Genomic DNA, 18,256 nt, shown 5'->3' on the forward strand with positions numbered 1-18,256 from the left:
AAACATAAAACAAAACAAAAAATCCCACTGGGAGAACCTGGCTGCTTGGTGCCCACACCCAACCACCGCAAAAGCCGATTTGCAGTTAAAAACACGCCCACCCACGATTACTACGATCACTTTTTCCTCCTTCCCACCCCCCCTTTTTACACGTACAAACGGCTTTGACAGCGTATTTATGAAAATGGAAAACGAGCTCTGTACCTGTACTGCACGCCGAATCCAGCCTGCGAAAGGTCGGGAACAGGTTTTTATTCAAATTAATCCCCGCTTCCGCAAGCTCGCAGGATAATATAAGAGAGCTTTTATTTATGTTTATTTCCCTTTTTTTTTCAATAAAGCTCGATTATTTTGCATGTACGTGGTGACGGGCGCTCGATACGTAATCGCTTACACTGTTGCGCATTCGCAAGGACAGCAGATAATGTACGACCTTTAAGAAGTCTACTGTACAAAGCGCTTAATGCCTTTTGTTGCAACTACGGTACACCAGATACGATTCGGTTGATTGTGAGCCAGGCTGGTGCAAGAAAATCTCTCGACTGTACTTTACACGAGGATCGGAGCATATACATATCCATTCAGATCTGCATTAGTCCCTGATCACCGATACCCCGAGAAATTTCAGAGCCTACCAGTATCGCGTTACCGATTTATCTTGCCCATCTGCTCGTCCGCGAGGTAGACCGAAAACTCCCAAAACCTTTTCTCCCCGCTGTATTATAGAGGGATCATCGCAAGCCAGCCGCTCCTGTTACAAGGAATCTCTCTCTCTCTCTCTCTCTCTCATAATACACGATCCTGAAGTAGCCTAACCCGCGCGCAACAGACGGACACCCGGAAAGCTGAACATGAGAAATTACGGTGGGGTACGTACGGCTTTCCCTGGAATTTGATACCCCCAAAGGCCGAAGACGCAGCGCCGCGAATTTATACGCAAATAGCATACACCCACATACAGCGTGGAGTAATTATATACAAGAGATGGGGTCCCTCCTTCGTGCTGTAGACAAGGGAGAGAGCCCAAGTCGACGATGAAGGGGGGCAATCGAGGTATCCTACGGGGCTACGTGGAGCCACGCCATTACTCGGATTGCAGCGGCTTGTGTGTATATTAATCGTGGAACACGAGACCGGTGGCTTCATACACCTGCGCGGTGTTACGTATAGGCACGCGTCAGGTGTGTACCAACCGGGGATATTCTCATTGGGATAATGCATGGCTAAGTGGATGTTATGCGGAAAGAGAGGAGGGTAGTTTGGGGCTGTTGTGCGTCCTATATCGATCCATGGATGGATCCCTCATCCATGGCTTGCTTGCTTGTTTCCCGGACGGATGTACGCGTGTGTGTGTGTGTGGCAGTGCACAAGCGTGGAGGATGGATGTGTGCATATTCTCTCTCTTGACTTGGCTGGTGTACGTATCCTACCAGTTGTTGGATGAAGGAGGAATGCCTCGACTCGAGGATGCATGGGAATATATGAGAGGAAGGAAGGAAGGAAGGGCCGGATGGGGGCTCGCTTGCTCGACGGATAGACAAACAGACGCCAAAGCAGCTGCTGCTGGTGTGCAAGGGAGTTTGAGTGATTGATCGATCAATGGGGGGGCTCTTGTCGTTACACATGTGTATCCGAGCATCTACGAGCTGGTGCGGCTGTACACATACGTATGCTGCCTCGGGAGGTTACGTGTATTGGATGCATGGCCTCGAAGACGCTCCAGGTGTACGATTATTCATCACTTGAAACGCGTCATTGGAGTTTCGGTTTCAATCAACGTGGTTTGCCGTCATTTCATACATTTTGTCGGGTTTGAGGACAATCGTGCACAATCGCAAGGATATAAAAATGCTCGAAAGCAGCGTTGGGTACTGAATAAACACGCGAAATCGGACACGGGTATATCCCCAAGTATTCACGTGTCGGTAACAATCACCACGCAACGCTGCGACACATTTAGACTGTGATTACATTCCTCGGGCGTCCATTCGTTTGGCAATTAAGGGGCCACATATAATTGACACCCGAGTGCGTGTCATGCCTGTGCTGCCGTTACAGGTGCACACGCGTTCGGCGTTGGTCAACTGTGCGTCACGGACCGTGAAATTTGGCTACGATCTCATCGAAAATGCACACCCATTACACGTACTCTCGCCAAATGCGTTCTAAGCATAATACTAGCTTCACCCGCCAACACCTGCGAGGGGGGCATGGATTAAATATAGACAACAAAGCACGAAAGTGTGAATTAAATATCTGTGGTGGGTATATATATATAGGGGACCTTAGGACCATGGTCCTTACCGATTGTCAAAGTGTTACGAAGAAACACGTAACTATATAACGACGCGCTTGTGAGCTTTTATTTGATAAATCAGCGGGTCCCAATGGGAGGGTAAATAACCGTTTCGATAAACGACACAAATTTTGCATGAAAGTTTATTCTATAATGTAAAAGAAGCGCTCGTAACATTTTTTTGAATAACCACCTGCGCGTGCTTCGGTTTACCTTCTCGCATGCCAATTATAGCCGAATACAATATGCGAGAGCAGCTCTACAAAGCTCGTCAAGTTACGGGTATACTGTGTACGCGTGGGTGTATAATGAAATTAGCTTCGAGAGCTATAGCAGCAACACAAAGGGCAAACGCTGCAGCTATGAGCTATGATGTTCGGATAGGGAGTGGGGGTGGGGGTAGAGTAGCGATATCCGCGTCGCTCATTTAGGTTCTATTAACATACAGTGTGAATTATGGAAGTAGCGCGGGAGGCTTGATTTTGTCGATCGTACACCCCTGTATCTCTCTCTCTATCTCTCTCTATCTCTTTGGTAGTGATTCATCCGCGGAATGGATGATTAATTCGTGCGCGCAGACACACACATTTCGAGGCTTTGCTATTTATTAATTCTGCCAGGGCTGTTGTACGAGGTAATTTTCATGGCTTCGATCTCAAGAGCACATGCATGTACACACGTACGGAGGTGTGGATTATCGGGCGCTTTATGACCGGTAAGCTCGAAATAATCATCATTGCACAAACAAGATAACGCCGGTGGGTGTTTTATTCGTTTTGTAACAATATACGTGGGCAGGTAGGACCGTGAATTTTTACGCGGTGATACAACACAACAGCAAAGATGGTGATGATGATAATAAGAATATTGATAATTACCGGGGGCAAGCGTTTCGGGGGAGGATAATGAGAGCGGAGAAAGTTGGGAGGGATTTTAATTAAACGCTCGCGCGAGAGAGATAAACCAAATGGAACTGCGGTAGGATATTCGCTGCGTAAATATATATTGCAATTTCAGCGCGCATGTGTATGTATGCAAGTGGACGACGGTGCTGGCATCAACCGAATGTAATAAAACAATTTTATCGCTAAATAGAAAATCGACTTGGAAATCGAATGGAGAGATTTTCGTTTCGTTGCAATTAAAATCGTATATATCATATTATACATCATTTCGCGCGGTTTAATCGCATTATATTGCTGTTTATTCATTAGTTCAACTCCACAGTTGATTTTGTAAATCAACAACGTGTGCGTTCGGATAAACTTTTTTCCCAGTAGTCAGGATAACAATTGTTGTATGTGTTTGTTTGCATTAATGTAATACATTTATCGTGAGCGGTCGGCCTCGCCTGCTCGAAATGTGAAATTATCACTGGAGTTTACACAGATGCTGCTACAGATTCTATTTACTCGTGTAATTTATTCAAGTTTTGGAGGCAAACCTCATTTTTGGAAGTGACGGCGAAAAAAAGCGTCTTGCAAACAATCAAACGAACTTTTTCACGTAATAAAAATACAACTTTTTCAGCGCTTCAAATTCACGAGATGTAATCATTGATGAAAAAAATGTACAAAAATTACTATTAAAAGAATTACAAGTCCTTTTCAGACAAAAAGTCATCGTCCTTTTATCATTCGTGAACCCAAGAAGTGCCCCTCAATTTTACGCAGAGAGCGCCACACCATCTCACGCGACAATTATCCCTCCCCTTTGCGAAGCTGCAACCATAACTTTCAATATCCCCAAAGCACGCCCGCTCACAAAAAAACATCCTAATACCTATATACCTCTTCCTCCTTTTTTTCCCCCTGCCCGTGCCACAAAGCGACGCGCATACATAAAATTTCCAAAAGTCATCGTGATGGCGCAGCTGTGCTGATTTCTGTAAGAATTTAGGAGACTTTGGACTTTACGGGCTGGTAAAAAAACTGCTCGGCCCACGCGTGGGCACCGTCCCGTTACACCTGTGGCGCGATAACGTCGATCGATGGAGATGACGAGCCGTCAGCAGGTCCCTCCTTTCGCGGATGAGCTTTTTGAAAAGGCCCACTAGGTGACCATTTCTCATTGTGTATGGGCACGTCCGGTGAGATACGGTTCATGGTTGCGAGATTGTACAGTTTCCGCATCGTGCTTAATGTGCAATGTACTCGGGAGATGAGATTATCGTCTCTGGCCTGGTTTAACCGAGCACTGGCCAACCACAGAGTTGTCTCCTTCGAAGGAAAGGGGGGCAATGAAAGATTGCAAAGTCAAGGATGAAAGCCGGGTCCATTGTTTTGCAGATACTTCAAGAGCCGGGGGCTCTTTATCCCTCGTTGTGGCGAATCGGTAATTTGGTCGTAGCGCAGGAGTAATAATAAAATTTAGCTTTCATTGCGCGATAAAACTTATTTTCAAGGCGCGCGGATCGTGGGATGAGGTCACACGCGGGACATTGAGGAAAAATAAATACAAAGACCTCGTTATAAGGTATTTTAATCGATGCTGCATGTACGAAACAAAAAAATGTGAAAAATATTTATTCTTAATGTATAATGTTAGTAGAAAAATATGATATCCGACATATTGAAGTGATCTAACGCGACATTCATCGGTTAGCTACGCTATTATGTACAAAAATATTTTCCTATGTCATATATTATGTAAAAGTATAGCCTTAAGATTACGATCTATATTAACGTTGGACGAGTCGTTAGTAAAAAAAAAAAAAAAAAAAAAAAGTAAATTCCCAACGCGATACTCTTCACGTATCATCAAGTATGCGAACAACAGTTTGTACGCAAAGTAAGAACAAAAAAGTAAGTATTCATCGGAAGCAGCGTCCAACGTCCCGATGTGCTAATAGCCGTTCTTCGATCCGCTGATGATCACTGGTTTCTGGACGCTTGGCCGGATCACTTTTCCACGCAGGATCATTTGGATCTCCTCCAAGCTCTTTCCCTCGGTTTCCGGGACAAACAGGTAACTCAAGAGCCACAGGAATACCGACACAGTCGCAAAGAACCAGAACGGCATGTGTATGCCGTAAGTGCCCTCGAGCTCCTGCGGACATCGGTATAGGTGTATATTAAATATGTCGAGAGCGAAGAAGCTGATGTGGTGTAGCAGAGAGAGAAAGGAGATGCTCGGTACGTAATGATCGGTAACGTCATGCGGTAATCATGAAAACAAACGCTTTGCCCGTGGCCTCGAATTGGCCGAGTATTTTTTTTTTTTCTTTTCAACGATAGATCGAAACAATTATTTTTACGCGATATTGTACGACGAAAGTGTAATTTCATAATCCTCGCGTTTAGAGGCCGAGTCGCGCGTTGTTATTTTTACCATCCGACCGGGAAGTTGTTAGATGAACAAAATAAAAATATGGCTCGGTGATTCAATCTTCCTGTATTGATGCGTTCAAAACAACGATTAGCAGTAGCACGGTGCAACTTTGGTTTAAATAATGAGTGGGTGAAGCAGCGGAAAAAAATGTATAGTCTCGTAGGAGAGGAAAAAGTGAAAAAATGTGATACGAATTGATGTTTCATGTTTAATTTTACTTGTTTGGAAATAAAAAATAAAAGCCATAATTTATTTTTATTGTGCTAGTGGTAATTTTGTTAAAATACGCTATCCAAAGTAAAACGATTTTAATCACGTTTTTTTTTTTTTTTAAATTAAATATTCCAAATGAAAAAAGTAATACATTTGATGATTAACATCAATGAAGTTTGATCTTTTTTATCGTTCGAACATTTCAATTCCACGCAGATGCATTTAATATAATTTTTGTCAAATAGCATTGTAACTGTAAAAGGTAAATTTTGTACTAAAAACATCGAGACAAAAATACTGTAAATGTTCAATTTGAAGACTAAATGTCACTGAAATAATATTGAAACGTGTGAAAAATCTATCCAACCACAGACCACAACCCAGGGCTTTGAGCACACCTGTTGCTCCAAAGAAAGGCAATAAAAAAAAAAAAAAAAAAAAAAAAAAAAAAAAAAAAAAAAAAAAAAAAAAAACCACGTACCTTGTAAACTTTGACAACAACGAGACTCCCGACGGCGTAGAGCACGGAGCAGAACAGCGCGGCCGGCACCTTGACGTCGACCGGAAAGACCTCGCTGATGTAGCTCAGCGGCAGAGGATTGAGCGCCACGCCGTAGGCCAACGCGTAAACGATTATAAAAACGGTGGGTATCCAATTGACCCCCGAGACGTCGAAGCCCATGCTCTTGAGGGTAAAAAAACCAGCCACTACCGCCAAACTGACGGCAGTCGTCGGGCCAGCCGTCAACAGCAGCATCCTTTTACCGGTGCGCTTGACCAGCAACACGCACGCCATACCGGCCACCACGATGGCAACACCTGAGCCGAGGACACTCACGTTCGGCGAGACCTCGAAGCCAGCCGCCTCGAAGGTCTCCAGCTGGTAAGCCAATATTGGGGCCGCCCCCGAGAATATCATGCTGGCCATCAGTATGCCGATTATACCAAAGGCCCTGCGGCTCTCCCTCCTCGCGGCTGACTCGACCAACGACCGGAAAAAGGACAACTGGCGCTCCTGCTCGTTGGCCACGATCCTACGGATCTCCTCGAGCTCGGCCTCGACGTCGTCGCGACCCAAAGACCACTTGAGGACCTTCTCCGCCTTGCCCATGCGGTTCTTCTTGGCCAAGAAGACGGCACTCTTGGGCAGCCACATGAAACTCGCCAGGAACATGAGGGGCACCGCGACGGCCACGAGCGAGGTCGTCAGTCTCGTCGACCACATGCCCACCGCGTATATCACGAGCATGCCCATGTTGATCCAAACGGCCAGGGAGGCGCTCAGTGGGCCCCTCGTGCGCTTCGTGCTTATCTCCCCGAGGTACATGGGGGTGACGCAGTAGGTGACCCCCGTGCCGACACCGGCCAACAGCCTCCCCGCGTAGAAGGCCCAGTGGTTCCTGGCTGTGGCGAATATTATCCAGCTGGCGATCTTGGGCACGGCGGCCACCAACATCGTCCACTTGCGGCCTATCCTGTCCATCAGTAGGAGGGGTATGACCGAGCCGACGCCCACGCCCACGTACAGCAGGTTGATGATCCAAGTGCCCTGCTCGGCGTCTATGCGCACCTCCGGGTCGTCCTTCTCGAGTTTCGGGATCATCGGGGTGCTCCAGCCCTCGTGGAAGCCACTGTCGACGATCAGGAGATTACCTGCGCAGGGGGCGGGAGATGAGGGTGCCAGTCAAAGCCAACGGGGTATTATGCCCCTGCTCATCGTGAGAGTGGGATGATGCCACACGGACCCTTTGATTATACTCATCGGGTTTTAAGGCGATTGAAGTGGTGTGGTGTATATATACCCAGCACCGGTGATACTTGGGAGATGAGTGTATCGTTGCGAGGGTGGATGTGACCGCCTTGAGGTGTACCCGCGGGCGTTTTGACTCGGGATTTCCGAGGCGTCCCTTTACCGAGATTAAGATGGTGGGGTAACGCGACAACCACCACCCTGTTTCCGTTGACGAGCTATGCACTTGATCTATCGATCAGCCGCACGATGTCGCATGGAGTCGATAGAGGATGATTTTTTTTTTTTTTTTTTTTTTTTTTTTCTCTTTTGGCACAAGGCAAAGGTATGGATATGTGTTTTGGGACTTGATTGAGCAAAACAGGCACTGGAGCAAATCTAAATGTATACACTGTACGTGACACCCGATGCCAAGTAGAAATTGATGACAATGAACACCGTTTATTATAAGTTACGCGTATAATTGTCAGTTTTACGACCGACCGTAGTTTTCCGAGCAAGGGCAATCGTGTAGCGAAGACAACTCCCGTGAATACAGCGTCGTACAGCTCGGGTCTATAATCGATTCCAGCGCGCGATCGGACCAAAGGAGGGGCGAGGGGTCCGAGAGAGTGGGCGTAAGAAAATTGCTCGTGCAGTCGTTCGGTTTTATTGTTATGCCCGATCGTTTCCACCTCTAGTGCCCCGCGCGTGTTTTTATTCCTGCCCCGCCGTGGATTTTTCCTAATACAACGACGCTCGGCCATTATCATCGGCAGTTCGGCAGCGAGTGAAATTTCGCTCCAGTTTCCTGTTTTGCGTTCTACTCCTGCGGAGGGATGTCGGAGAGTTTCGATATTTTCCGGGGGGGGGGATTGATCGTACTTACAGACGATGCCTATCAACACTTGGCGCAGGAGGGAGAAATCCACGGGCTCGTCCTTCTCCATTGTTTTCTTCTTTTCGGTCCTCAGGTGATGCTTTTCATCTCAACGTGTTGGCTCCTGAAGCGAAGGAAACATTCAGGGTTTCGGCTCGTCGAAGGATCACAATCAGTCGAGCGAGCCTTGCTTTTACCAAAGATTTTTTCATTTCATCTCACCGAGTTAACTTTGGGATAAAGCGTTTACATACATTGCGGAACACTGTAACGCGCACTAGACTATCCATTTGTAATGGCCATTTTTCTTTCAGAGTTTCCATACGGTTGACTGTCAAGGATAAAATAGTAACCAATGTGACGATGTGCATGAAATGTTAATGTTTTTAAAGCCATCGCCTGTTCCTAATTCCATCGTACAAACTCAACCGGAATACCACAACACGACTATTCGATAAGGTGAGCCTTTTTATCATCGGTACACCATCAATACAGAATTGTGAAAAAAAAAAAAAAAAATAGTACCAAAAAATAATCAGAACACATGACAGTCGTGTGCGCGTGTACGCAGCATCTCAAATTGCGTCAATGGATTACAGGGTCCAGGTCGCGTGAGAGTAGGGGGCTTAACTACACGTGCACACAACTCGTCCATCTAATTCTCAGCGCACGCACGCGATTTCCAAACGAGGACACGCGCGAAATTAAAACGAATCTTGGGTATGACCGATGGCCACGCGCAGAGTTATCCATCACGGTCCGGGCCGAGCCTTTCGTCTTCATTATGCAGCCCAGAATGACGCCCACGCGAAATTAAAAACGATGGCACGAGGGTATAGGCTCCCCTCTCGGCTGGTAGTACCACGCGTGTGTTCACGGCAAGATGGAATTTCCCTGTATGTATACCAGACACGCATTGAATCCCGTGAAAAGAAGACGTGCGTGAAAAAAAAAAAAAAACGAGAGGAACGTGACTTTGATCGAAGGCGTGCTAGGATGCGTGTATACATCTCGTATAGGCTGTTCGTCGGACTGCGTAGGCAACCCTCGGGCAATTAATCAGAGGGCCCGTTCAATGCGCGTGTATTTATGGGGGGATGGGAGAACTGAGCAGGCCAACCAATGGCCTCGGATTGCCGAATGGGGACACAGAGAAGTCCTTTTTCCCTTCGCGTCTCGAGATGTGGTGGACGTGCACGTGTACGCACGCACCTACAAATATTGATATGGATATACCCATCACAGAGTAGACAAGACGGACTGGATGGTATAGCGGAGCTTTGGGAGGACTCGTGCACCCTCGAGGAGATTATACACCTCGAGCTCGCGTCTCGCTCTATACATATACTGTATATATATATAATGACACGTCTCACTGCTCTCCTGTATGCGCGGCCCCAACAACTTCGCGGCGGGAGATATGTGGCTTGGGATCTGGTTCAAGCGATTTGCACGACGTATTAGGTGCTCTCGCGAGGTTTCGCCATCCAGCACACGGGGTTGGTGGTCGGAGCATCTCGAGACGCGGCTGCAACTGCGTCGGGGTTTGTACTCTCGAGTCACTATTGTGCGTATTGGGTTCTGCGGCATGTTCTCCAAAAGTGAGACCGGTGACAGCAGGTGTCGCTTTCTCCCTCGGATTTCTCACGTTTGGATCCCGATAGTATGTGCCAGTGTATCGACGACAAATCGAGGGAGTTGTTTTTCCCGCATAAGAGTTCCGATTCGGAGGAGAGACGAGGTATATTAATAACGTAGGGCTTTGATTGAGATGTATGAACTGCATGGACGCGTGTTTCCGGGTGCTCGCGACGAAAAGAAAACAATAGTAATCGAGATGGTGTTGATAAACGTACATCAAAGTAGTTGCGATTAAATCGTTTAGTACAGGCAATTCCTCGAGTCTCATTTACATTGGTTATTACCTGTTATGTGTGTACGCAAGTGTAATTTATGTTTTACTCAAACACGAGCGTTTGGTTTTCCTGTTGTTACCCACGTGCTGGTGACGTCCAGTTTATCCTCTTTAAAGACTCGCCGAAGGCTAAATGAGATTTTATGATCCATCCAAACGCTACATATATACACCTAAATATATACACACCTAGAAATACGATGGTTCCGACAAAGTGTTGCCAGACAATTGTTGAGCTCAACGGTGTCTAAGTGCGAGTCAAATTGTGACATTTCGTACCAATTGGCCGGATTGTCTTTCTAAACGTTATTCAACCGCCTTTGTCAGGCGAATAGGTTCCAAAGACAACTGTTGTAAAATACCATGAGCTTCAGACTTGGGCACAGTTGTTTCATCTATTTTTAAACGCTTCAAAAGAAAATTTTTTTTTTTCCACCAATAAAGCATTATTTTCACTGTGAAAATGATCATTATTTTTTTCTTAGCAATATATTTTAATATTAAAGTATCTTTTATTTGTAATTAAATTTTAAAATGCGTTTATTAAATTCTTCAATTGCTTCTTCTCTTCAATTAATATGAAATGTTTTTCTAGAAAAAAAGTTCGTCGATCACAAGTGATACATAGGTTTTTTTTTATAAATAAAGCATTATACTTTGAGTAAAATATTTAAAAGAATATCCATGCCCAAGTCTGACCGCCTCCTGTCATCTACCACGTTATATCCATTGTGTACAACAAACTAAACGACCTCGTCACCCATAAACACGATCATTGTACTTTGAATGGTACGATGATGAAAAAATTTCAAAACAACCCGATAAGATGACATAAACCATCGTCGTGTAAAAATCCATCCACCTCGTGGACCATAAATACTCGAGCGTCAACGTCAGCCCTCGCTCGCGGACCACAACGCGTATACTCAATCGTCTCCCGGTACGCTTTGTACCTTCATCTCCACGCGATCCTCCACCTACTCCCCGAAAACAACGGCACCGCGTAAAATACGATCCACACCGTGAGTTAAGACAAAAAAAGAGTAATCAATACGCACACAGGAACATGTGGTATTAAAACGTCGACCACAAAACAATTCACTCTCTTTTTCCACCCCTACTTCCCCGAAAACCTGGGTACATCCCTCTCTCAAGGGCGCAAAAGCATGTACAAATACCCGCGCGTCCGATCGATCGGCCGGCTATTGTTCCTGCGGCAGCTTTTCTGTTGGCGCGTTTCGGAAGTCGATTGCTTTTTGCCCCCTTTGGCTCAATATGCACGCGTGTCCAGTTATCCCATTGACTCCCGGTGGAACAAAAATGTTTGACTCCCCCCCCCACGGTAGCACGGCCTGTTAGCCGATGAACTCGATACCCCCTCTCCTCGAGTTTGGACATGTATGTATACAATGTGCGGGTGTCGGTTTATGATGGATATAATGGTCCCCTGATTCGGTGAAAGCCACCCTTTTTGACGTATAAATAAGACGCGTCCGTTTATCTGTTTGACGCGACCTCCACTAAAAGCTGCAGTTTTCCGGGGGGTGGATGGGCAGAGCGTATGTTTAACCAGCACCGGCTGCGCGTGGATGTGCGTTGTTATAATATTCATGCGAGTGCGCGAACTCGATTCCTCGACGCTACAGTGTGCATAATTATCATACATACATATACATATATGTATATATAGGCGAGCTCTCGCGCGCGGGCGTAATTTTATTTGAAATGCCGCTGGTTGTGAGAATTCAATCAGACAATAACGTTTGTGTGGTGCTTAATAACGAAAATTGGGGGAATATCACGGTGTGGTGGTTTAACTTTCACGCGTGTGCCAATGCATGAAAGGCGTGATGTACTTTTTTTTTCATTTGGAGTAATTTCGAAGAAAAATCAAACAATATTTATACCTTTATCTAAAGTATGGGTGAGATTAGGCGAGACCTTTATTTTTTTTCCCCCCATAAAAAATGTATTATTAAACTGAGTCTAGTTTGTTTTTGCGTAGCCGATCTTTTTGAGAACAGAGTGTTTTCCTTTCCCGTATAATTAACTCGTATAACTCGTATAACTGGTATGAATCGTTGATGTGGAAAAAGTGAAAAAAAGAAAAAAAAATTCTATGTTTTATTTATACCACAAAGAAATGCATATTCATGAACGTTTATGGAAAAAAAATACTTGCTTTCCAACATCATCAACCTTTGCTATAATGTTTCTTGCAAAGTGTTTGAAAGACGTAATGAAAACACGGGCGTAAGTAATGAAGAAATATCTTGAAAATGCCAATCGTAAAGGCAAATTGCGACAAATTTACTGCTGCCTGAAGTGATTCACTACACGCGTTCCGAAGGATTCTTACGTATTGAATTTACGTGTTTCTTTCACACAGTAATGTACACCTATTTAAATAAAAAAAAAAAAAAAAAAACTTAGCCAAAAGATGTATGTACGTAAAGTTTGACTTTTCAACTTGGTAAGTACAGAAAAAGTCTTCCATTGACTTACAATTTCACTAATGTATCCAAAACTACTTAAACAATTAATACCCAAAACAAACAAATACTTGATGAAATACATATAATTATCGTTTTCATCACGTTTTAAATCAAAATAAACTCGGTAACACTAAAATCCCATGAGTGATTGATTGATGGAAAAATTATATAAAATACTGTAACATTGGTAACAGAAATAATCCTACAAAATTTGACCAAGTATATAATTAGGATCAATTAGTTATTTTTTGAGGTGTGACAAAGAATTTGCACGATAGTTTTGGTAAAGGTGTATGGATATTTCTACGAATTGGTGAGTCATGTATACTTTCTTTATCTGTATGCTTAAACTGATACGGCCAACGACAGAACGATCAATTAGAGCCACGTGTGACCACACACTCATTAATTTACGGAATTCATGTAATAAACTGGATTGCGGATGCGAAAGATGAAAGGAATAAAAATCCAAGGCCCGGAGAAAGTACGTTTTTTGAACGAGGCCAGTCCCCCGTATTGGTGACGAAGAAGAACATTTTTTTTCATCAAACGTTTTTCAATAATCTTTTTTGTTTTATCCCAACCAGTTTACGCGGTAGGAGTGGATGGCTGTTCGAATTTATATAAAAAATGTTTGATTATACAATACAATAGGCGCTTGTAAAAAAACGAGCGTTTTATGCATGATTTTTACATGAAATCAATTTTGATGAATGAAACATCCTTTGACGAGATTAAACTCACTGAACGACGATGTAACGGAGGAAACAAAAAAAAAAAAAAAAAAACTAACAACAGCAACAACTTGTCAGCTTGATTGTTGTTTGGTACTTGGCGAGGGCAATTAAAAATCCATCAATTACGAAAGAAAAATGGCCACTCTTTTGCAAAACGTGCTGCTCGACTGATTGATCGTTTATGCTCCTTACTCGATCCAATGATTGATTATTTTTTCACTTTAGCTTGATCAACTTACCATTACAGCACACGTACCCATTTAAACATCCACTTGGTTAATAAATACGCCGTACATCAAATCATGGGGTGTAGTATAGGATCAATCAAGCAACACCTATGTATATAATATATATTGTCACCAGTATACGGTTATCCGACGCAATGAAAATAAAAGCACTCGGCACTAATTCAGTGGCCAAACATTAAGACCGCGCACGTCCGCTCGTCATAATTCCGGGACAGCCGCATCAACGCGCTCACGACACTCGCGGGAACAGAATTAATCTGGTTAGCCGGTGCTGCTGTTGCTATATACTTACAGCTCACGCCACGAGCAAAGAGAGAGAGAGAGAGGAGTCACTTACGAGTGTCTGCTACTGCCACTCGAGGTAAATTACATTTGTAAAAAAGACGGCGATCCTCTTGCTGGTAGGTATACACTGCAGCGACGCGCGTTTATGTGTACGCGCTTCCTCATACTCCTACCACTTTTGTAGCTATATTCTTCGGGACGATGGTAGGAAGCCGACCCATATGTGTTTGGTCGCTGCTCCACTGCCACTTGACATTTAATTTTCTCTTTACCTCCCTCTTTTCTATACGCAACCGTGTTTTGTTGGAATAAATGTGTACCTACAGGCTTAGTTGTACGAATTATCTTTCGTGCGTTGTTTTTCGTTATCCAACTAAGATTGAAGCCATCAAAAGGATGAAACCTTATTTTTATGCGTTGATTTTGTTTTTTGGCAAATTTAATCAGATAATGCAAAACGTAAATTTTGACACTCTGTAAGCTTGATGTGAAATAAAATGATTGTCACTTATTGTAGACTCGAATACACATTGTTGAAGAAGTCAACTTTTTTGTAAAAATACATTTAATGATAAAAAAGTCTTCGTAATTATTTTTGTTTGTACGTTCAAATACGTACATGTTTTCAGAAAAATGTTTGTCACTGTGACCAACTAAATTTAAGTATTGTCGGAAATGGAATTTTTTCTGACATGCAAATTTTCGATAATTATTTCAAAATTTTTTGACTTCATAGATAATAAGCCAAGTAGATATATCCATCAGTAGAATTTGTAAATTGACAATTTCCAAAGTTTCAGTCGTAACGTTTTGAGGTTGGAAAATTATTTTCTTATCATTTCGTTTAGTGAAAAATAAGATATCGACTAACATTTATCTGAAATTGCACACACACGCAAGTAAAAAAAAATTGCATGCTTCTTTTCCTTAAATTTATCACCAAAAGCATGAACTTTTGCATAAATAGGTATTTAAAATTAATCCAAATCAATAAAAGTGTTATGAAATAAAAAATTATAAAAATCTCCTACGCAAATCAGTATTCCGTCCTCGATAAAATGGTTAATTAAAATATAGAACGATGCTCCTTCGACTCACCGACCGAAGATCAAACCAAATCCCTCGACTCGCTAGAATTTCAATTACCAGCACAATAACAGAACGACCCCCAGCAGATGTTCCGTAACAAAAAAGTCCCTCGAGCATTCAATTACCATCTTCATCCTCCGGCACCCACACCTTCCGATCACATCCCACTATCCAATCTCTGTCAGCACTTTTTCCCTCATTTTTTATTTATTTTTTTTTCGAAGTCCAGTTCTTTCGTCCGGTCTTCCCCCGCCTCTCTTACATCTGTTGCGAAAGCAAATGCTCTTGGGGGGGGGGGGGAACCTCCAACCCTACCGTCAACCCTCAGCGATATCAGACCTTCCCAAAGCATATTTGCATTTGCATTTGGTAATTAAACTCCTTTCCAATTTCTGGGAAATATCGTTGCCACTTTGCTCGAGCTTCCATCCTCTTGCTACAACCGTAGGTATGCACCCTCCCGTTGTTGTTGTTATCGAAGCCTCCTCCGGGCTTCCTGCAATGTTTCGCCTGTATACAAACGCCCGTGATGGTAGATTCGACTTCTCGGCTGGCGGTTGTGTTGTGGCACTGCAGGTTATCAGAGTCGGGAGTTCGTCGAGGGCTTTGTAGCGTCAGGGGTGTCTTGTTTCTGTCTAATTCAATTAAAAATAAATCGATTCTCATCATCATCTTTTTATTGATATTAAAATTCATTCAAGGGCGATTGCACCAAAACTTTTTCAGGTGAATCAACGGAGCTAATAATATAATGGTGATGTATGTTCGCAAACCCTAATACTAATGGGTATTTGGGATAACAACTCTGTTTTGTAGATCAGTAGAAACAGTCGAGTACGTCAGACGCGTTGATTTTGACCAAAGCTATGTTTGGTGTTAAAAAAGAAAAAAGTTAAAAAATTTCGTGCGTGTTTCTCGTTCTCTTTTTCTCTGTAAGCTCAAGCTGACATGCCTGTCTTTTCTAACCCACAAAAAGTTTGACATTTTGTAACCTTTACCTTTTTCGATTTTCTGGTTGCCCACTTTCTGGTTGTGCGATGCAAACACACATAATCATGTAATATGATTTTTCTGTGTGGAATATTAGGAGAATTTTTTTTCATGTTTCGTTAATCAAAACGCAGTTGGCTTTATAAGAGCAATTTCATTTAAAATTCATAGATGATTTTTCAACACTCTGATGGTACATCGGAAAATCGATTACACATTTCTTTAATAACATTTCAAGTTACGTAAGATGATTACTAATTGGCTATTGAATAAAGTTAATGGACCACTTGTGCACTGATACACAAACAAACGTATCTCGACTTTCTTGGTCGCCATGCAGAATAGGCAAACATTGAATTGCTAAACGTTGGTTTAATTAAATTTCGATTAAATTGTTCCTACAAAGTCACATGTGTTTTTCAAAGTATAAAAAACACACAAATGATATCATTCAATAATCGATAAAATTTCAATTTACGACTGATTAGTATGTCTACACGTTGAGACAGAAAATACAATCGTACACCAATCAGAGAACTAAAAAAATTAAACGCGCCATCAACCTCCTGTGCGTCTAATGTTCATCCCTGTCATTCGAGAAGCAAGGTTCATTCTTCCAAAGTGCACCGATTAATCCTCTCGCATCAGCTGTATGCTCCGACGTTAATTTAACGAGCGCATACACGCGATATCGTCGAATCTTTTTTTTTCACCCTCCACCTATGCCCCCCGAAAAAAAATTACAAAAATAGCACACACGCGCCACGAATAAATTGTAAAAGAGCAAGTTACACGTTCATCAATTTAATGCCGGTTACAGTGCATGAATTTTGATACTTTTTTTCATCGGTGCCCAAGCCAATGTCAATTTATCACGAAGTGCGCTCGACGTCAACGTATACACACACGGGAATTTTGCTCAACACCTGATGAGTACAAGTTTCAATGCGTAATATTATATTCCCATATATACTTGGCCACACAATTTTTGGGACTAATCAATGAAGACCGAATAAAATAAATTGACTAGTAAGTGCTAGTACATGCACATAGCACTTGTAAAGTATCGTGACGCAGAGTTACAAGCAGTCCAGTCCAGACGCTAACTCTCTCGTAAAAAAAATGTGCAGCAATCAATCACTCGAACGAGGCAGCCTGGCATGCAAGAATAGTCTTGGTATTCAACAATAGTTCCCTCTTCCGCAGTGCACACGCGGTTGATTTCCATTGAGGGTCGGAGGGAGGGACGCATAGGTGTGAAATAAAAGGAACTAGGCGAGAGGAGGTTCAGGTGAGCATTAGCGGTGTGGCTGATAGGGAACGCTCTGGCGCGCACCTGTCGGGATTGCCACGAGTAGTTGTGGCTAACCGCATCCAAGTGCGTGTTGAGGAGTGTATCGGAAACCGTGTGGGGGGGGGGGAGCCAAGTGAAACGTGATCGAGCGTTTGATTGGGTTTGAGTGTTGCGATGAACCTTTTTTTTTTTTGGTTTCCGTGTCTTTACGGGAGGGGAGGGAAAAAAGCCATTGTCGTCGTGTGCCATGAGCTTTTTTGTTTGTTGTAAATATTTCATGGATATTTATCGAGGCGGTCTACGTTGAAAGTCGTGGCTGATACATCAGTTGTACCTAGCTCAGGGCTCTCTATTTAGTTTGAAAAGTGGAAAATTGCAAAGGCATATGTCTAATCGGCCTGTCTTTTAGCACGCTTTCTTCGTCCTTATCTCAAGAGCCGAGTTGACGCAACATTTCAAGAAAATGATACCTCATGTGGGTCGTGGATACCTTTTCAATTTTTTGCTCTTCGTATAATAATTTTCTAAAATGGCCATGCATTTTTTTTACATTGCCACTTGGAAAATATTTTAAAGAAATTTTCTTGTAGCAAAGACAATGCATCAAAATTTGAAAGAAAAACCATTTGGAAGAAAAAAAAAAAAAAAAAAACGAAGTCGAAATATTTGGTAAAGTACTCACATACTTAACAATAAGCTTCGACAACCAATAAGGTTTTTTTCTCAGCATTTTATTGGAAATAGCGATAAACGAA

The 18,256-nt window shown here is 43.1% G+C and overlaps 2 protein-coding genes across 3 annotated transcripts in view; both read right to left on the minus strand.

The window, feature by feature from the left end:
- GluRIB (Glutamate receptor IB) overlaps positions 1-18,256 on the minus strand; it is a 251,623-nt gene that overhangs the window by 39,830 nt on the left and 193,537 nt on the right. The gene's annotated exons all lie outside the window — the stretch shown is intronic.
- On the minus strand, positions 4,762-13,935 carry LOC106639555 (trehalose transporter 1-like protein). Of its 2 annotated transcripts, none has more exons than XM_089593653.1 (4): positions 13,852-13,935; positions 8,458-8,572; positions 6,321-7,492; positions 4,762-5,344 (listed from the first exon to the last, which is right to left on the minus strand). In XM_089593653.1, the coding sequence occupies exons 2-4, from the start codon at positions 8,516-8,518 to the stop codon at positions 5,141-5,143; spliced, it is 1,437 nt and encodes a 478-aa protein (XP_089449779.1). In that variant the 5' UTR covers positions 8,519-8,572; positions 13,852-13,935; the 3' UTR covers positions 4,762-5,140. The 2 variants fall into 2 exon arrangements, with proteins under 2 accessions (XP_089449779.1, XP_089449778.1); XM_089593652.1 differs by having other exon boundaries at positions 13,835-13,935.

The sequence above is a fragment of the Copidosoma floridanum genome, unplaced genomic scaffold, assembly GCF_036245765.1.
Source record: "Copidosoma floridanum isolate Cflo_tuat_1 unplaced genomic scaffold, Cflo_Japanese_pri ptg000020l, whole genome shotgun sequence".
Taxonomy (NCBI): Eukaryota; Metazoa; Arthropoda; class Insecta; order Hymenoptera; family Encyrtidae; genus Copidosoma; species Copidosoma floridanum.